This window comes from Plasmodium cynomolgi, chromosome 11 (assembly GCF_000321355.1).
Source record: "Plasmodium cynomolgi strain B DNA, chromosome 11, whole genome shotgun sequence".
NCBI lineage: Eukaryota > Apicomplexa > Aconoidasida > Haemosporida > Plasmodiidae > Plasmodium > Plasmodium cynomolgi.
Window position 1 is genome coordinate 1,322,374 of NC_020404.1, and position 15,298 is coordinate 1,337,671.

A 15,298-nucleotide genomic window follows, 5' to 3' on the forward strand; every position below is an offset into this window, starting at 1 on the left:
AATTTTATGGCGTTTTTAAGAGCGTTTCGTTTCTACGCATTTGTTTTTCTGTTCGGAGTTGCTCCTGCGCTCGGCAGGCCATATGAAACGTGAGGAGAAGGCACGCACACAGAGAAGTACTTTGCGTGGAAAAATGGGAAAAATGAAAAATATCAACACTGGCGATAGTGGTAGGGTTAGCAGTGTTATGGGAGATTTTCCGTCTTCCGTTCGTCTTCTGTTCCTCTTCTTTTTTGTTCCTCTTCTTTTCTGTTCCTCTTTTCTTCTTTTCCTTTTTTCCTTTTTCCCCCTTCTGTCCGCTCAAGCCACCAGTATGCATTGTCCCCCAACTGCCTTAATTTTCTTCTCGGCCACTGACGAAAAGTACCTGGCCTTGACGACAATGGGCTGGTTGTGCTTGAGCTTTCCATTTCCGAGGACCTTAAAGAAGCCCTTTCTGGTCACGTCTATCACTGGGGCGATGTTCTTATTTTCGAAAAATTCTTTTTTCTTTTCCTCCGGTAGGAGTCCCCACAGTTTGTCCACGTTTATGGTGGGACAGAACTTGCGGTTTTTGAGGAGGTTGAAGTGTCTCATACCGACCTGGGGGGGAAAACGGGGGGGGGCGCTCGCGTTTGCACAAGAGCAGAGGAGTACATTTGCGCAAGAGCACACTGGCACTATCACTCTCGTGCTATCACTCTCGTGCTATCACTCTCGCACTTGCACACTCGCGCTGCCACGCTCGCTGCCACTCTCGCGCGCGACTCACCTTTCCAAAGTAACCCGGGTGATACTTGTCAAAGTTGATTCTCATGTGGTGCATACCACCAGCCTTTCCCCTTCCACCGGGGTGCTTTCTGTGCTTGCCAATACGACCATGACCGGCGGACACGTGTCCTCTCTTTTTCCTGTTTTTCTTAAATCGCGTTGCCATTTTGTGCTAACTGCTCGGGGGATGAAAAAAAAAAAATGAGGGAAGGCGCGCATATAGGGGTGTTTCTATTTTCTTCACATGGGGAGAAGGGGCTTCCTCGTCCCATGGCATCCCATAATGTTCGTTAAACACTTCTGGCCAAGGGGGAATGTCCCCTCCTACCGCTATTTGCTTTGTGGTGGCCTCTCTTTTTATATACATTTTTCTTTGGCTTTTTTATTTTATTTTATTATTTTTTTTCTTTTTTGCTATGCGGGATGCTTGCTCCCCATTTTGAGGCCCACTCCTTTTTCCCGTTGGGCATACTTTCAAAATGGGCTGCTTCTTCCCCCGCCTCTCTCCCTCAGGCGACTGCAAAACGTCACCTTTATTAGTTCCCTTGACGAGGGGCACAACAACTTACCTGTTACGTTGGTTGTTTCACTTCTGTGGGGTTGGTTGAAATTTCACGCTTTTGTGTTTTTCTGCGTTTTTTCGCGTTCCCCGCAAGGGAGATTATATGCTACGTAAATAATTTTTCACACAAGAAGTTCTTTTTCCCCAAACGTTTGCTATTCTTTTTAGCTGCTGCGAAATGGGATGGGATTTCCTGCAATTGTTGAGTTTATTTTTTTCCGCTAGCTGTTGAGATGTTATCGATTAACGGTCATCTATTATCTGTTATCGGTTATCTGTTTTTTTTTTTTTTTACGTCCCTGCAATTCGCCGCATTTTGGCAAGCCGCTTCTTCCTCTTCTTGCTTGTCGCTTCTTTCTCTGCTCCCCGCGGGCACAACTCCGCCACATGGTGTATCTATGCTTGCGCGTATGCTCTTGTGCTTAAGCGTGGCAGAATGGGAGGGGGCTTTTTTCCCCGTGGCCGGCCATTTTTCTCGCCCCCCGCGGGTACTTCCCGCAAAATGGTGCCGTAAGGGGTAAATCCCAAAATATCATCACTTCGCACTTCTTCACTATGGAATGGAAGTGAAAGGTAAAATGAGGGAAGCATTATTCCTCGTGGGGAGAAACAAAATCGACGGTCACCCCCAAGGCACGTTATTTGGCCCTTTCATATCACAAAGAAGGGTTCCACTTAAAAAAAAAAAAAATGAACAGGTAACACTTGTTAAGATAAATCATTCCGTTATGCCCTTCCCCCACAAGGGTTTCGTATGCTTCCATTTTTTTTCCCCCCAAAATGGGTTTCTTAAAAAGATGTTTATACAAAAAAAAAAAAGTAGTCTCGCTTCGTACCCCCCCTACGTAGGCCATTCTGTACAAATAATAAATAACATGACAATGCCAGTTTGGAAAAAAATCCAAATGAACAACCCTCCGTTTGTCAGCAAATACAACAGCGGCGCATGTTATTTGTCCCCTCCAAATGTTGCAGCTGTTTGAAAAAAATTACCTGAACAAGCTAGCAAAAAAAAAAAAAAAAAAAAAAAATTCCATATGGTGAGTTTATCCCCTCATACGAAATAGTCCCACGTGCATATACACACTTATTAACCTTTTTAAAACATAACGGAGGGTGAGACGCCCTTAACAACATTTGTGGCGTATCCTCATGTATGTGACCGAACTAGAATGGGAAACCATCCTACGATTGCAAGCAGCATGCGCAATTGCCACATTTTGTTGAATGGTACGGATAAACCACCGTCACCCCCCCAAAAACACGTTGTAAATGCCCCAGAGCGGTGGTGAGCATTTTGGGAAACAAAGATCTGCCTGTTGCTGCTCCGGATGTTTCTTTCCTTTACATATTCACGCATATAAAATGTTTGGGAAAGTCGGACGAACTTCACACATTTCGCGAATCCAGGTGCCCATTAAAGCGACATTGTTTAACCCTGCCATAATGAGACGTATAACTGGAATGGAAAAAATAATTCCTCGTAACGTGCACCTTTTGATGAGAGCGCCAAGATGGCAACGTCAATTGGGATTTATAAAGAGGGGGTTTATGTCTACCTTTTTGGGGGAGGTAAAAAAAAAAAATCGCGAAATGGTCACTCTGTTTTGAGGTAAATCGAATGGGATATTGTTTTGGGGTTACTTTGCCATGTTAATTTTTTTTTTTTTTTTTATCTTTCGCACTGCAGAAGTTGCTCCATTCTGACAACGCCCTCTCCACCTCCTTTTTCCAGAGCTGCATTTTGGAAAAAAGGGGAGGAAGTGTCTATTCTTCCCAACCATAAGCAAAATGTTTTTTCGTAACGGTGAGTAGCTGTCGGAATGGGCAAAGAAGAACAGCCCTTCAAAGCGAAAAAAAAAAAAAAAAAAAAAAAAGAACCCATTCCGCACACAAACGGAATGCTCCGTCCATATTTTGCACAACGAAGAAATATGAAAAATGGAAAAGCTTCTTCCGTGCCAATTGATAATATTCTTTACCCCTTCCCACACCCTTTGTCCATCCACCAATTGGTATGTGCATTTTTGTAACATTCCATAGGGTTTTTTTTTTTTTTTTTTGTTTTTTTCTGTTTTGTTTTCCTGCCCCCTTGCGCTTGTATGCATGGGTGGAAGGGATATACGTATGGCATCCATGGGGGGATGGGCGGTATTATGTCCCTCTGAACAAATGCCTGCTGGTACACCCGTACCAACCACTCTGTTGTATTACGCGCAGCGCGACCATTCAACGCATCCATTGCTTGGTGTTTCGGGAGCATACATCACTTTACATCCTATAACAATTTCTGGCGCTACTATATGAATAAGAAGAAGAAAAAAAAAAAAAAAAAAACTCTTCCAATAATCCGTTTTGGTCATTTTTTAGTGTAAGCGCTTACGCATGGGTGCCCGTATATGAACAAACGGGCGGTCGGGAATTGCCGATCTTTTTTTTTCTCTTCCCTTATCATTTTCTCGGCGCCATCATTTAATAACTTTATGTAACGGCCACAAGTTTCAAGTTGCGTGAACGATTGTCAACCCTAGTAACGGTAGTAATAGTAATAATAATAATAATATTTTTTTTTTTTTGCAAAAAGGGAAGCTACGACAAAGGTTCGTTGTTCATATTTTGCACTTGCCAGTTTTGGCTGATCTGGCGATTTCTCCTCCCCTCTCTTTTGTTGCCCCACCGCTCTACCGCTCAAGTACTCCACTACTCCGCTACTCCGCGGCTTCCCCGTTCCGCCGCTCCATTCTTCTTTCTCCGTAACCGCGCTCGCTGCGGCACTGTAGGTTCCATTTCTTTTTGAAGCTTCCCCCGTGTGGCGTTCGCAATGGGTAAGTTATGCGCCGTGGGCAGGTGACCCTAGAAAAGGCGAGCGATCGATATGGACTCTCCACCTTGATAGGGGAGTATTGTGGACACACTCTCCCCTCTCTACTCACATAAGGCATTTGTATAATACTTCTGCGGCATTCGTATAATACCTGTGCGGCATGCGTATAATACCTCTGCGACATGCATATAACACCTCTGCTCATGAGTGTACACCCCCGCTTGCACTCCCTGCGCGCAGATAAAGGAAACAGCGAAGTGGACGATTGGACAGAGTGGCTAAACGACGAGGAGGAAAAAAGAGAAGATTTTAATCTCGACTCAACAGGGAAGGATGAAGCATTGAAGAAAAAAATTTTACAAAACAATGTGGACGACATAGCAGACTTTCTAGGAATAGACGATGACGATGATGAGAAAAAAAAAAAAAAAAAAAAAAATGAACAGAGTGATGCTCCAGCTAAAAGTAAACAGCAAGAAAAAATTATAACCCTAGAGAGTACCCCCCTAAACTCGATAAAGGACTGTGAAACGTTGGGAGAAATATTGGCAGCGAGAATACACGAAAGTAAAGCCAAGAGTGTAGCGATAGAAAGGCTACTCTCCATTATCCTTCCTGCATGCGAAGTGAAGTTGGAGGATAAAGAACTGCAAAGTATTAACAGGAAGATCCAAGAACTTATCGAAAAGAGGGAGAAGAAAAAAAGGTATGCTCTCATAAATAAAAAAAAGCCCAATGAGGTCAAGAACGCTCTTAAGAATTACAAGGACGAGGTCGACATGATTTATGGGGACTTGTCTTACGACGAGGAGGATTACGAGAATGAGGACGCGGAGGAGTTCGCCGAGGAGTTCTAGCGCGTTTTCAGGTTGCAGCGCGGAGGTTTTGCTTCTCCCCGCGGTTGGTTTTGCTTCTCCCCGCGTCTGGTTCCGCTTCTCCCCGCGTCTGGTTCCGCTTCTCCCCGCGTCTGGTTCCGCATCTCCTCGCTGTTGCTTCCGCTTCTCCCCGCTATCGGTCCTACTTCTACCCCCTTTTATATATGCCCTTTTTTCCCCCTCCCACCCCTAACCTTTTTGTTAAAAAAAAAACTAATTAAAAGCTGATAAATTAATGTGCAATTTGGTTGATTCGCGGACGAGCGAAGCGTGACTGATCAGACAAGCGCAACGTGACTGATCGGACGGGCGCAGCGTGACTGATCGGACGAACCAACTCGTAAAAGCTAACCGCCTCGGCTTCGCAGCATTCACGATGAAAAGCATAGGGTAACAAAAAAAAAAAGAAAAAAAAACAAAACGAAAAAGAAAAAAAAAACTGTGCAGTGGTGAGGAGTTACTCACACCTGCTGCGCAGGACAAGTCGCGCTGGGGAAGTACCTGCGTGTTAACTCAAACGCGATGAACTGCCTTCGCTCCTCGGGAGAAAGCTCCCTCCACTGGTGGAGATTAATCGAGAAGCACTTAATATTTAACTTGGCTAGATGGTTGCGTTTCATGTTAGAGTAAATATCAAAGGAGTTATCGCACAAGTGATTCCTATCCGTGTCAAAAAAAATAACCATTTTTTGAGACTCCGTTTCTGGGCTCCCCTCTTTTTTAAGATCAAAGTAGATATGACTAAGGTAGTAGCTAAGTACCACTCTGTTCTTTCTCAAATTTTTTATAAAGAAACCGTTTCCACTCATCTGAAGTAACATTGCATGCAGATTATCTACTTGTTCACTTAACTCCTGTGCGTACTCTGGTGGGTTCTGTTCATGCTCCACCTCCATACTGGTTTGTATCTTTCGTATGGCGTTTTGTAGCATAGTTCGGCGTGTGTGCTGATCTGACTCCTGTACTTCTACTTCGTTATCGAAGTTGAGATTTTTGTGACTCGTTCTCTCAGTGTCCACTCCACCCCCTTCTGTTGATTTTCCCGTAGAGGAGTCTTTTTCCCCTCCCCCCGAGAAGGTAGACAGAGCGGTCTCCCACTGCCTACCGGATAGTGCACTCGGGAAGGACTGCATCAAACTGACATAAATCTGAAACAGCTTAACCCTTTCATCCTCATTCGATGCTTCAAATTTATGGACGTTAAAGAGGTGGTCCAACATGCACACGTATGAGTCCGTGTTTGCTACGTGTAGATTCAAGTACGTTAATAAGTAAATCAGAAGGAGGAGATCCTTTGAGTCTAGGGAATAGAATTTTGCACAGAAGTGTTTCTCCAACGATGAGAGCATACATAGGGGGAAGTTGAAACACTTCTGTTCCTTCAAAGTCGCTATGGAGAGTAACAGAGTTAGGCAGCTAGCCAACGGTAGTTCCTCAATAAGGTTGTAAATAAACGTATTCAGCTTTTCAAAGAGGTAATAATTTTCACATCGTAGAGAGGCATAGGCCAGGTAGATATTAATGAGTTTCTTCGCTGCATCAATTTTGATCTGCTTGTCGAGGTCGTGGTGGGAGTTTAGGAGGTGCACAATTTCGGTGCCCACTCGGTGCATGAGGGGGACGTTCCTCACGTTTGCGTTGTGGAGGGCGGCGCACAGGAGGTGGTAGCAGTCCAGGGGTAAGGGGCGGGCTCCGTCGCTGTGCAAGTCGCTGTGTAAGTCGCAGTGTAAGTCGCTCGGTACGTCGCTCGGCACGTCGCTGGGTAAGTCGCTCGATAAATGGCCGGGCAAATCTCGCGGCGTGCACCCCTCAGACGTGACATCCCCCCCAGCGAGGAAGTCCAAAACGACCTGCACAAAATTACTCGCAAAGGTAGCGAACAGTGAATCCGTTTCCTCCCCCACTCGCAAGTTCTTAATACTAGTAACGATAAAAAAAAACTGAAAAAATTTATTTACGTCTTCTTCAAAGAAACCTTGCAAGTAGGACTTCTCCTGTACAGTTAATAAAAAATCTTGAAGTAGCATCTGAGGCATGAACTGTATTTTTGAGAAGCACAAGGCAAAGAGGAACATCTCATGGATGTTAAAGGATGGCATTTTTAACTTGAAGTAACTGAGGAGGTTTAAAAATGTGGGACATTCCCATATGTTAGTCTTCGCATCGGAGGAGCCGTCCGCTTCTCTGCTCAGAACGAGAATCCTGTTTAGTAAGTGGAGAAATTTATACGCGTCTACCTCTTTCGGCGCTGCTTTTGGGACGCCCCCCTCATCACCCATTCCCTTCATGTACACGTCGAAATTATTTTCCTTTAAAATTTGATCCACTAGTTTTATGGTTTTCTCCAGCTCATCTTCCGACCGGTTCGTCCTCTGCTGCGTTTGCGTCCTCTGCTGCGTTTGCATCCTCTGCTGCGTTTGCGCAGTGGTGACGTTCCTGTAGGGGTGAAAATTCGGGTTGGCGAGGGTCCTCACCGTGGTTATTCTGTTAGCCCATCGCCTCCGCAGCAGCAGGTGGGGTGGCCCCCGGAGGGAGAGAGGAACCCTCATTGTTGTCCTTCGCGCTGTAAACACCTCCGACAATGAGAACGACACGGGAGTATATTAGGGGGCCTCGCTAAATGGGGATGACTTCAAACGAGGGGGTAGCCTACAAAGGTAAGCCTCCACGTCGTGACGGATGAAGAGAGCTGCCCAGTGCGAGCTTCAGTTTCGACTGACCCGTTGAGTGGCCCGTTGAGTGAACCGTTGCTTGGCCCGTTGAGTGACCCGTTGAGTGACCCGTTGACGGGACCGTTGCCTGACCCGTTGAGTGACCCCTTGACTGACCCGCCGATTGCTACGCGTTATGCGCTCTGTTGGTCGGAGGGGTCCCCAAAAAAAAAAAAAAATCACAAAAAAGGGGCGGAAAAATGGTGCAACTAGGAAGGGGGGAAATGCCCCCTTGAACGCGCTGCAGAAGAACACCACGGGTTAGCGCACCTGTGACTGTGCAGCGCCAGGTTGGCAGGTAGCCATTTGGGAGAGTGCCGTTCGGGGGAGTACCTTCGGGGGAGTACCTTCGGGAGAGCACCTTCGGGAGAGCCTCCATCCTGCTTCCGCAGCTGGCCATCTGCAGAATACCCCCTCTTCTCAAATGGGTCACCCCCCTATAGGGCGAACCGATGATGGGGTGGGGTCTCCACAATGGCACACAGTTGCAAAGGGGAGATGCAACCCCGTGAGGGGAAAATGTACGAAAAGTGCGTCCCCACCCCATGAGGGAGGGGGGATGTCATCTATTTATGCTTTAAATACCATTTGCGGCATCTCTACCTTTGTGAAACGCCTCTAGTGGGAGGGGGTAGTGGTTCTTCCCAGAGGGTTCCCCCCCATTTTGCTTCCCCACCCGGGGGGGACATACATACAGCGATAGGTAGTGTTTTGTGTAGGGTTGCAAAATGCACGCCGAGGGCAGTGTACAAGGAGGGGGAAAAGGTTATTAATGAGTTATGGAGGGAGAGGTCCGCACTGCTACACAGAAAGGGGAGAAGACTTGCCCGTTTCGGACCTCCTCCCACTTGTAGCTTCACAAAAAGGGAGAAAAAGGGGAGAAAAAAGAGAGAGAAAAAAAAAGGGTAGAAATGTTCCCCTTTGTGACGGTACACATTGGAAGTACCTGAAGTAGAAGCACCTCCAGTTGAAGTACCCCAAGTGGAATAACCCGGCCGGGGAAGCACCTCCAGTTGAAGCACCCAGCCGGTGAAGTACCCCAAGTGGAATAACCCAGCCGGTGAAGCACCCCGCCGGGGAAGCACCTCACGTGGAATCCCCCGGCGCGAGTCAAACGAGGGAACCCGTGAGAGTGCTGCTCTTCTTTTGAACAACATTAACAAACTTGCAGAAGAACAAATTAGAAAAAATTAACAAGACGATAGATGAACGAATTAAGTGGATGGAAGTGCCATCCTCACATATGTCAGAACTGCCATCATTCATGACACACAAGGGGATGTTATACGCTCGGTTAACAGAAAAGAGGGAGGAAATCATGGTGATGAGTGCTAAATTGACAAGGACGAAGGAGACATACTTCACGAGCTGTATATTCTTCCCCTTTTTGTAGTTGAGGAGAATATAGAAGAGGAGGCAGATGGGAATTAGTAAAAAAAATAATACTGCGTAGAGAAGAACCATATGATAGGTCCCTGCTTTCTTTATCTTGGCTAAAAATTTGCACTCGAGGTTGTAGATGGTAGGTCCGAAAATGTGTTTCCGTGTTATGACTAGCTTTTCATCCTTTAAGAGTCCTACATGTGCCGGATTTTTTAGTGCATCTACGAGAAAATCATCCGTTACTTTCCCTTTTGTGGGATCAATTAGATTCTGTTCATACTTTAGCATGTTGTTAGATGCAAGAAGTGTTAGGAGGTTCTCCAATTCGTCTTTCGTAACTGGCTTGCAGATTTCGCTAGCTATTAATGATTCCATAGTTTGTTCTTTGTCAATCGTAAGAGTGACGTCTCCGTTTTGTTTGGTAACCTTTTCTACTCGTCTAATGGTTGTTGCACCGATATCTATGTGTACCGCCTTCTTGGTGCTCTCCGACCTTAGTTCCATTTGGTGCACCTTCCATGAATCGTAACAGATAGATGCCGTAACAAAGGCGAAGCAAACCATGTACAGGAAGAAGCACAACAACACGTTGTAGTGATGGCAAAAGAAATTCACCTCCTTTGATTATTTTTTTTTTTTGGAGAAGATATTTTTTATCTTTTAAAAATGTGTTGTTAGACATAAACGATTTGATTTTCTCAATGCTGTAAATTTTTCTAGCAATCGATTCACACGAAATTTTTTGTTCCCTTGTCTGGGGATGTCTCTCCCCCGATCTGTATGTACCCATTGCATCTATTGTCCCAGTAGTTCCCTTGTGTTCCTCCAAATCAACGCCTACCATATGCTCATTTTGCAGATCCATGATGAGATTGTCATCTGTCTTTATGGAGCACGTGCGACTTTCCCGGATGGGTGCCACGATATTTTGGGCCTTCCTCTGAAAGAAGGGTTCCTTCCTGTGGTTCTCCCCCCCTCTGTGTATTTCTTCCGTTGGGGTTCCTATCGGGATGTGTGTCCCACAGGTGACTCCCTTTCCTGCGGCGCACCTCTGTTGGAAGTGCCCCTGTTGGAGGTGCCCCTGTTTGAAGCCCCCCTGTTTGAAGTCCCCCTGTTTGAAGCCCCCCTGTTGGAGGTCCCCCCTCCAGAGGTCGCGGTTATACTCATTGAAGCTTCCACTGAGGTTATGTCTGACATGCCCTCCTCCACTACTTCCATCGGTGCTGCTGGCACGGCGCCTCTCTCCCACTCCTTCCATAACAGAAGCCACCTCATTCATGCACATGTGTTGGTCCTTCACGTTATTGGAGTAAGCCTTCTTTCGGAAGAGACGCAAAAATTTGTTCTTGTATTTGCTCCTGTACTTTTCTGTGCTTTTTTCATTGCTTTTTTTCGCCTTTATCAGGTCCTTGTTCGGAATGATATTTATTTCTGCTTTTTCTTTGGGAGCGTGGAAATGGCTCAGTGGTTGGTCGTCCCCCTGGTCGGGGTCTCGGAAGGGGTTCCCCCCCCCTGCTGCGTCTGCTCCTGCGTCTGCCCCTGCTTCGTCTGCTGCTCCCCCCGCGTGGTCCTCCTCATGATTGGAGGCAACTCTGTGTTGGTTGCTTCCACCCAAAAGGGGGTCTTCACTTATGTCGCCTTCTTTGATCAACCCCCCCTTTGCGTCTTCTCCGCGAATAACCATCGGGTTATTCTTCCCATTTTCCACATCACCTGTATTTCCTAATAGATTCTCTCCCGAGTGGACTTCCAACCCCCCTGAAAAATGATGCCCCACGATAGGGGTACCCATCCCAGGAGCTCCTCCCAACCCCAGGTGTGCATCTTCATCTTCCAAAATTTTTAAAATATCTTGTTGGTTTCTCATCTGTACCTCTGCATCTGTGTAGTAATCTGCATCATCCTTGTCATGGTCAGGTAAATTAATATGCAAACTATCCATGCATGAATGCTTCATATTATTTTCACAGAAAATATTTCTTTCGTTTCCTACTGTACATGCATTATGAATTGACTGAACTTTTTTTTTTACAAACGTCTCATTCTCTGTGTAATCAAAATAGCTGTAGTTGTTTTCCTCCACATTTATTTTTTCATTTTTTGTGTTATCTATTGATGTCAAATTTTCGATCGATTTTTGTTCCACCAGATTCTCCGTAGAGGAGCTTATTTCTTCGATTGTTTTTTTTTCGTTGTTTTCCGTCTCCATAGTGGTGTCTGACTTCGTTTCACCTTTGTTCGGCTACACCTGTGCAGTGTGAAAAAATATCTACTTCTAACACTCCGGTGCGTAGGGGATGTCTCCTTCCTTATGTGAGGGTATGCCCTTCAGGGAGATGTCTCAAAAGGTGCTGGGGGGTGCCAACCGGGACGGCTCAGGAGGACGCTAAAAAAAAAGTAGCCAAATTGGCAGTCCGGCAAAACTGGCACAACTGATCAAAATTAACGCAGCTGAAAGAGTTGGCGGCCTGTCACAGGTGAGAAAGTTGGCAGCCTGTCACAGCTGGGAAACCTGGCAGCCTGTCACAGATGAAAAAATTGGCAGCATTCCGAGGGGAAAAAAAAATTGTTGTGAAGTGAAGACCGACTTGAGAAAGCTGCCCAGTCGACGTGTGCACCGGTCTGGTTGCAGCACAAAGGGGAAGACAAAAAACTCGAAAAGTTGCAAAAAATGGGAACAACTACACGTGTGTATTTATATGTGCATACGTGGGCAGAAGGGCATCCTTTTTTCTGATTGCCCGAAAAAGAAGTAAACCAATTGCTCATTTATTTTTATTTTTATTTTATATATATATATTTTTTTTTTTCCCCCTTTTGCAACGCCAACTGTTGCACGAGTTAGTGATAACGTCGCCCAGGGGGAGGGGGTGATGGTGGCGCGATTTGCGCGTTGTCCTGCATGCCATTCCTTAGCACTGTGCACGTGTGTGTGAATTTTTTTTTTTTTCCTAAACAGAACGAATGTGTCACCATTTGGTACGTGCGACGAGGGAGACGCATTCGCACTGTAGGCACGCTCTACCATTTTGGCGGCTGTTCTGTGTTTCACGCTCCGTGTTTCACGTTCTGTGTTTCACGTTCTGTGTTTCACGCTCCGTGTTTCACGTTCCGTGTTTCACGCTCCGTGTTTCACGTTCCGTGTTTGGGAGGTATTCCCCTTTGTGTGCATATTTTTTGCGTGTGCTGCGTACTGTGTGGCAATGTCAGGGCAGTCTTTCACTTCCCACATAAGGGGAAGTTGGTGAGTGGGTTAGTGAATGAGTGAGTGGGGGGAGGTTTCTCCCTACCGCAGGGTTGCATGTTTACGTGTGGTGCACACCAGGTGCGCAGTTCTATGGGTGGAATTCTCCCATTTGGCACGCCCGTCGTGTATGCCCCTTTGTTCTCCTCCCATAGCTACGGAGTACGGAGGAACGCGTGTGAGAGGAGGGGGGGGGTTCCTTCCAATTTGACCTTCGCCCAAGTATACGCCGCTCTACACTCCAACGGCGTTTACCCCCACCATGTTCGCGACAAAAAGGGGAAGGAGAAAAAAGGAAAGAGAAAATAGGGGGGAAACAAAAGAGATGATAAAAACGAGATGATAAAAACGAGATGATAAAAAAGAGGTGATAAAAAAGGGGGGAAACAAAAGAGATGATAAAAAAGGGGTGATAAAAACGGGGGGAAACAAAAGAGAGGAGACGAATGAGATATGCCTGGTCCAACCTACTGAGGCGTAGCAAATGTTCCGCGCTGGCAGGTACGGCTACCCCCTCGTCCGAACGGGTTGACGCCACTTCCTACATCCACTCGTAAAGAAATTTACAGTTGGGCCTTTTCTGCACGCGTGTCCCTACGCATGAGGGTTGCCTATTCTGGGTTGCCGCCCCCTGCCCAAACCAGCACGTCTGTGCCTGCCCAGTGCGACACGAACGTAGGAAGGGCGAAGCGGAAGAAGAAGAGGACGAAGAAGAAAAAACCATCACCGGGTGAGTCTCCCTTTCACCAAATGGGCAGCATCGTTCAAATGCACACATGGGAGGATGTCTCCTGGGCACATCCCTTTTTTGCAGACGTAGAAAGCGTGCAGGGATGGCCCGCCCATCATGCTGCAGCGGTGTAACGTTAGCCCTCCAAAATTAAAAAACGAAAAAAAAGTGTTCCCACGTGTATTCCTTTTGTACCCCTGCCTCTGCCTTGCAGGACACAGTCACACACCACTATCTCCAAATTGTGTAATGTTGCACACGGAGCAACTAAATAAAAAAGGAATCATAAAAAAAAAGCTTTCTGTTCTCATTTAGTGGGTAACCCACTTTCAGTTCGCCTTCTCCCAATAGGCAGTATCATAACTCAGGTATTTCAACTCTTAAACTGCTGTCACAACGCACGGTTTGTAATTAAAAAAAAAAAAAAAAAAAAAAAAAAAAAAGAAAAAGAACAAGCGAAGGAACATGCGAAGGAACATGCGAAAGAACAACACGTGGTGATGATGATCATGACGGAGAAAAAAAAAAAAAAAAAAATGAATAGCTTCTAGTGAAGCCTAAAAATGTAAAAAAAAAAAAAAAAAAAAAGGAAAACTAAAGGAAACTAAATAAACATGATACACACAAACCATACTCTCATGTATGCACAACAACAAGCATGGTGTGCCACATGGCCACAAGGACAGAAGTAAAAACTTATGTGTACATGATTATTAAATTTACTTCAACGTTTGCATTTTTTTTTTTTTTTTATAAATATAGTGTATGACCAAAAATGAATATGGAAAATAACTCAAAAAAAAAGGGAAGGAAAGCAAAGGAACATGCGAAAAAAAAAAAAAAAAGAAAAAAAAAAAAAAAAAAAGCCTTTTTTTTTTACTTACATTTTGTAATCATCACGTATGAGGAGGAGAGGAAGGTGTGCGTAAGGGAAACACTCGGAAGAGCATTCCTCCTCCGTCTTCCTCCCCCACACCTACTTTACATGTGTGTACGGATGTATAATTACATGCCCATACACACGTAAAGGCAAAACAATTTCGCGTATGCTGCATATATGTGTTGTATATGGGGAGAAAAATAAAAAACTGAGGTGGGATGAGGAAAGATGCCGATTAAAAAAAAAAATTGGCTCACAAGTAAACTCCAAACTGCATATGTGTTGGTTGCATATGTGTTGATTGCACATGTGTTGGTTGCATGTGTGTGGCCACGTTTGGCATGCAATGTACTTCCTCTGTTCGTAGCGAAGAAGATTTACTCCCATTCTGCACACAAACGATCCAAATGCACAGGAGAGGGTGCAAAACTCACTTTGCTGCGAATCCCTCAACACGGGGAATCGTCGAACGTTTCCACCGAGCAAGGTGCCAAGGAAGTCTTATCCATATGGATGCTCGTCCAACGTGTGTGCTCACATTTGTGCAGGTGACCACATATAGGTAAAATATATGCGCATACGTACAATATACCCGTGTGCCTGTCATGTGTGTGGTTCTTTATTCCATGCGATAAGTGGGTGGTCCGGTCCATCATGTACAGATTTAACACATCGCACTTTGTTCTCTCCTCAACAGTAATGAGGAAACAACAACTTGCGAAGTGGCAACCGACAAGTGTCTCGGAAAAAGCTTGCGATGTGAGTTCTTTATTCTGCCCACGCTTCCAAAAAAATTTGGTCTTCTTCTTACGGTCAATGTGATGCCGAGGCAAAACGTACCTCTCCAAATGTTCTTCCTAACATCACCATTTTGCAAATTTTCCAAAAACACGAGAATTCGTACATACGTACAAGCACAAGTGTGTGTAGCCCACAAGCCGACGTGCATCTGGCTATACGAACTTACACATATGCAACTTAGCCATGTGACGAGACGAGCTGATCGCTCTTCGCGAAAGGAAGCAACAAGGGAAACCTCCCCCCCGCTGCCATACATGTGGGTGTAACGTACGCAAATATATGTGCATACGTTTGGCGCTGTGCAACGTTTGGCGAAGCCGCGCCCTCCCACGCGTACCACGAACGGTCAGAAGCTGCCTCTTGGGTTGCCTTTGTGTTCGCCACTTCGCTGCCGCCTCCTGCGCGAAAATCTTTTCATTCCAGTCGTCATATGATCATTTCTTCACTTTACCTTTCGATTCTCCCATTTTTTGCCTTTCCTTTTCGTTGTAATATATTTTTTTTAAGGCCTTTTTGGCTATTTTTCGTTTTTTTTTTT

The 15,298-nt window shown here is 45.5% G+C and overlaps 4 protein-coding genes across 4 annotated transcripts; 1 reads left to right on the forward strand and 3 right to left on the reverse strand.

Annotated features, from left to right (window-relative positions):
* Positions 1 to 300: 300 nt before the first annotated feature.
* PCYB_113920 (60S ribosomal protein L27a) lies at positions 301 to 916 on the reverse strand (the record flags this gene model as incomplete). Its single annotated transcript, XM_004223271.1, has 2 exons — positions 301 to 582; positions 752 to 916. 2 exons carry the CDS (start codon positions 914 to 916, stop codon positions 301 to 303), a joined length of 447 nt encoding a protein of 148 aa, XP_004223319.1.
* Positions 917 to 4,133: 3,217 nt separating this feature from the next.
* Positions 4,134 to 4,993, forward strand: PCYB_113930 (hypothetical protein; the record flags this gene model as incomplete). Its single annotated transcript, XM_004223272.1, has 2 exons — positions 4,134 to 4,137; positions 4,377 to 4,993. 2 exons carry the CDS (start codon positions 4,134 to 4,136, stop codon positions 4,991 to 4,993), a joined length of 621 nt encoding a protein of 206 aa, XP_004223320.1.
* Positions 4,994 to 5,478: 485 nt separating this feature from the next.
* PCYB_113940 (hypothetical protein) lies at positions 5,479 to 7,560 on the reverse strand (the record flags this gene model as incomplete). The annotated part of the gene is made up of 1 exon (XM_004223273.1): positions 5,479 to 7,560. A coding segment is annotated over one exon (2,082 nt), but the record flags the coding sequence as incomplete, so codon positions are not given.
* A 1,984-nt stretch (positions 7,561 to 9,544) lies between these two features.
* On the reverse strand, positions 9,545 to 11,314 carry PCYB_113950 (hypothetical protein; the record flags this gene model as incomplete). Its single annotated transcript, XM_004223274.1, has 2 exons — positions 9,545 to 10,513; positions 10,979 to 11,314. The coding sequence occupies 2 exons, from the start codon at positions 11,312 to 11,314 to the stop codon at positions 9,545 to 9,547; spliced, it is 1,305 nt and encodes a 434-aa protein (XP_004223322.1).
* Positions 11,315 to 15,298: the final 3,984 nt, after the last annotated feature.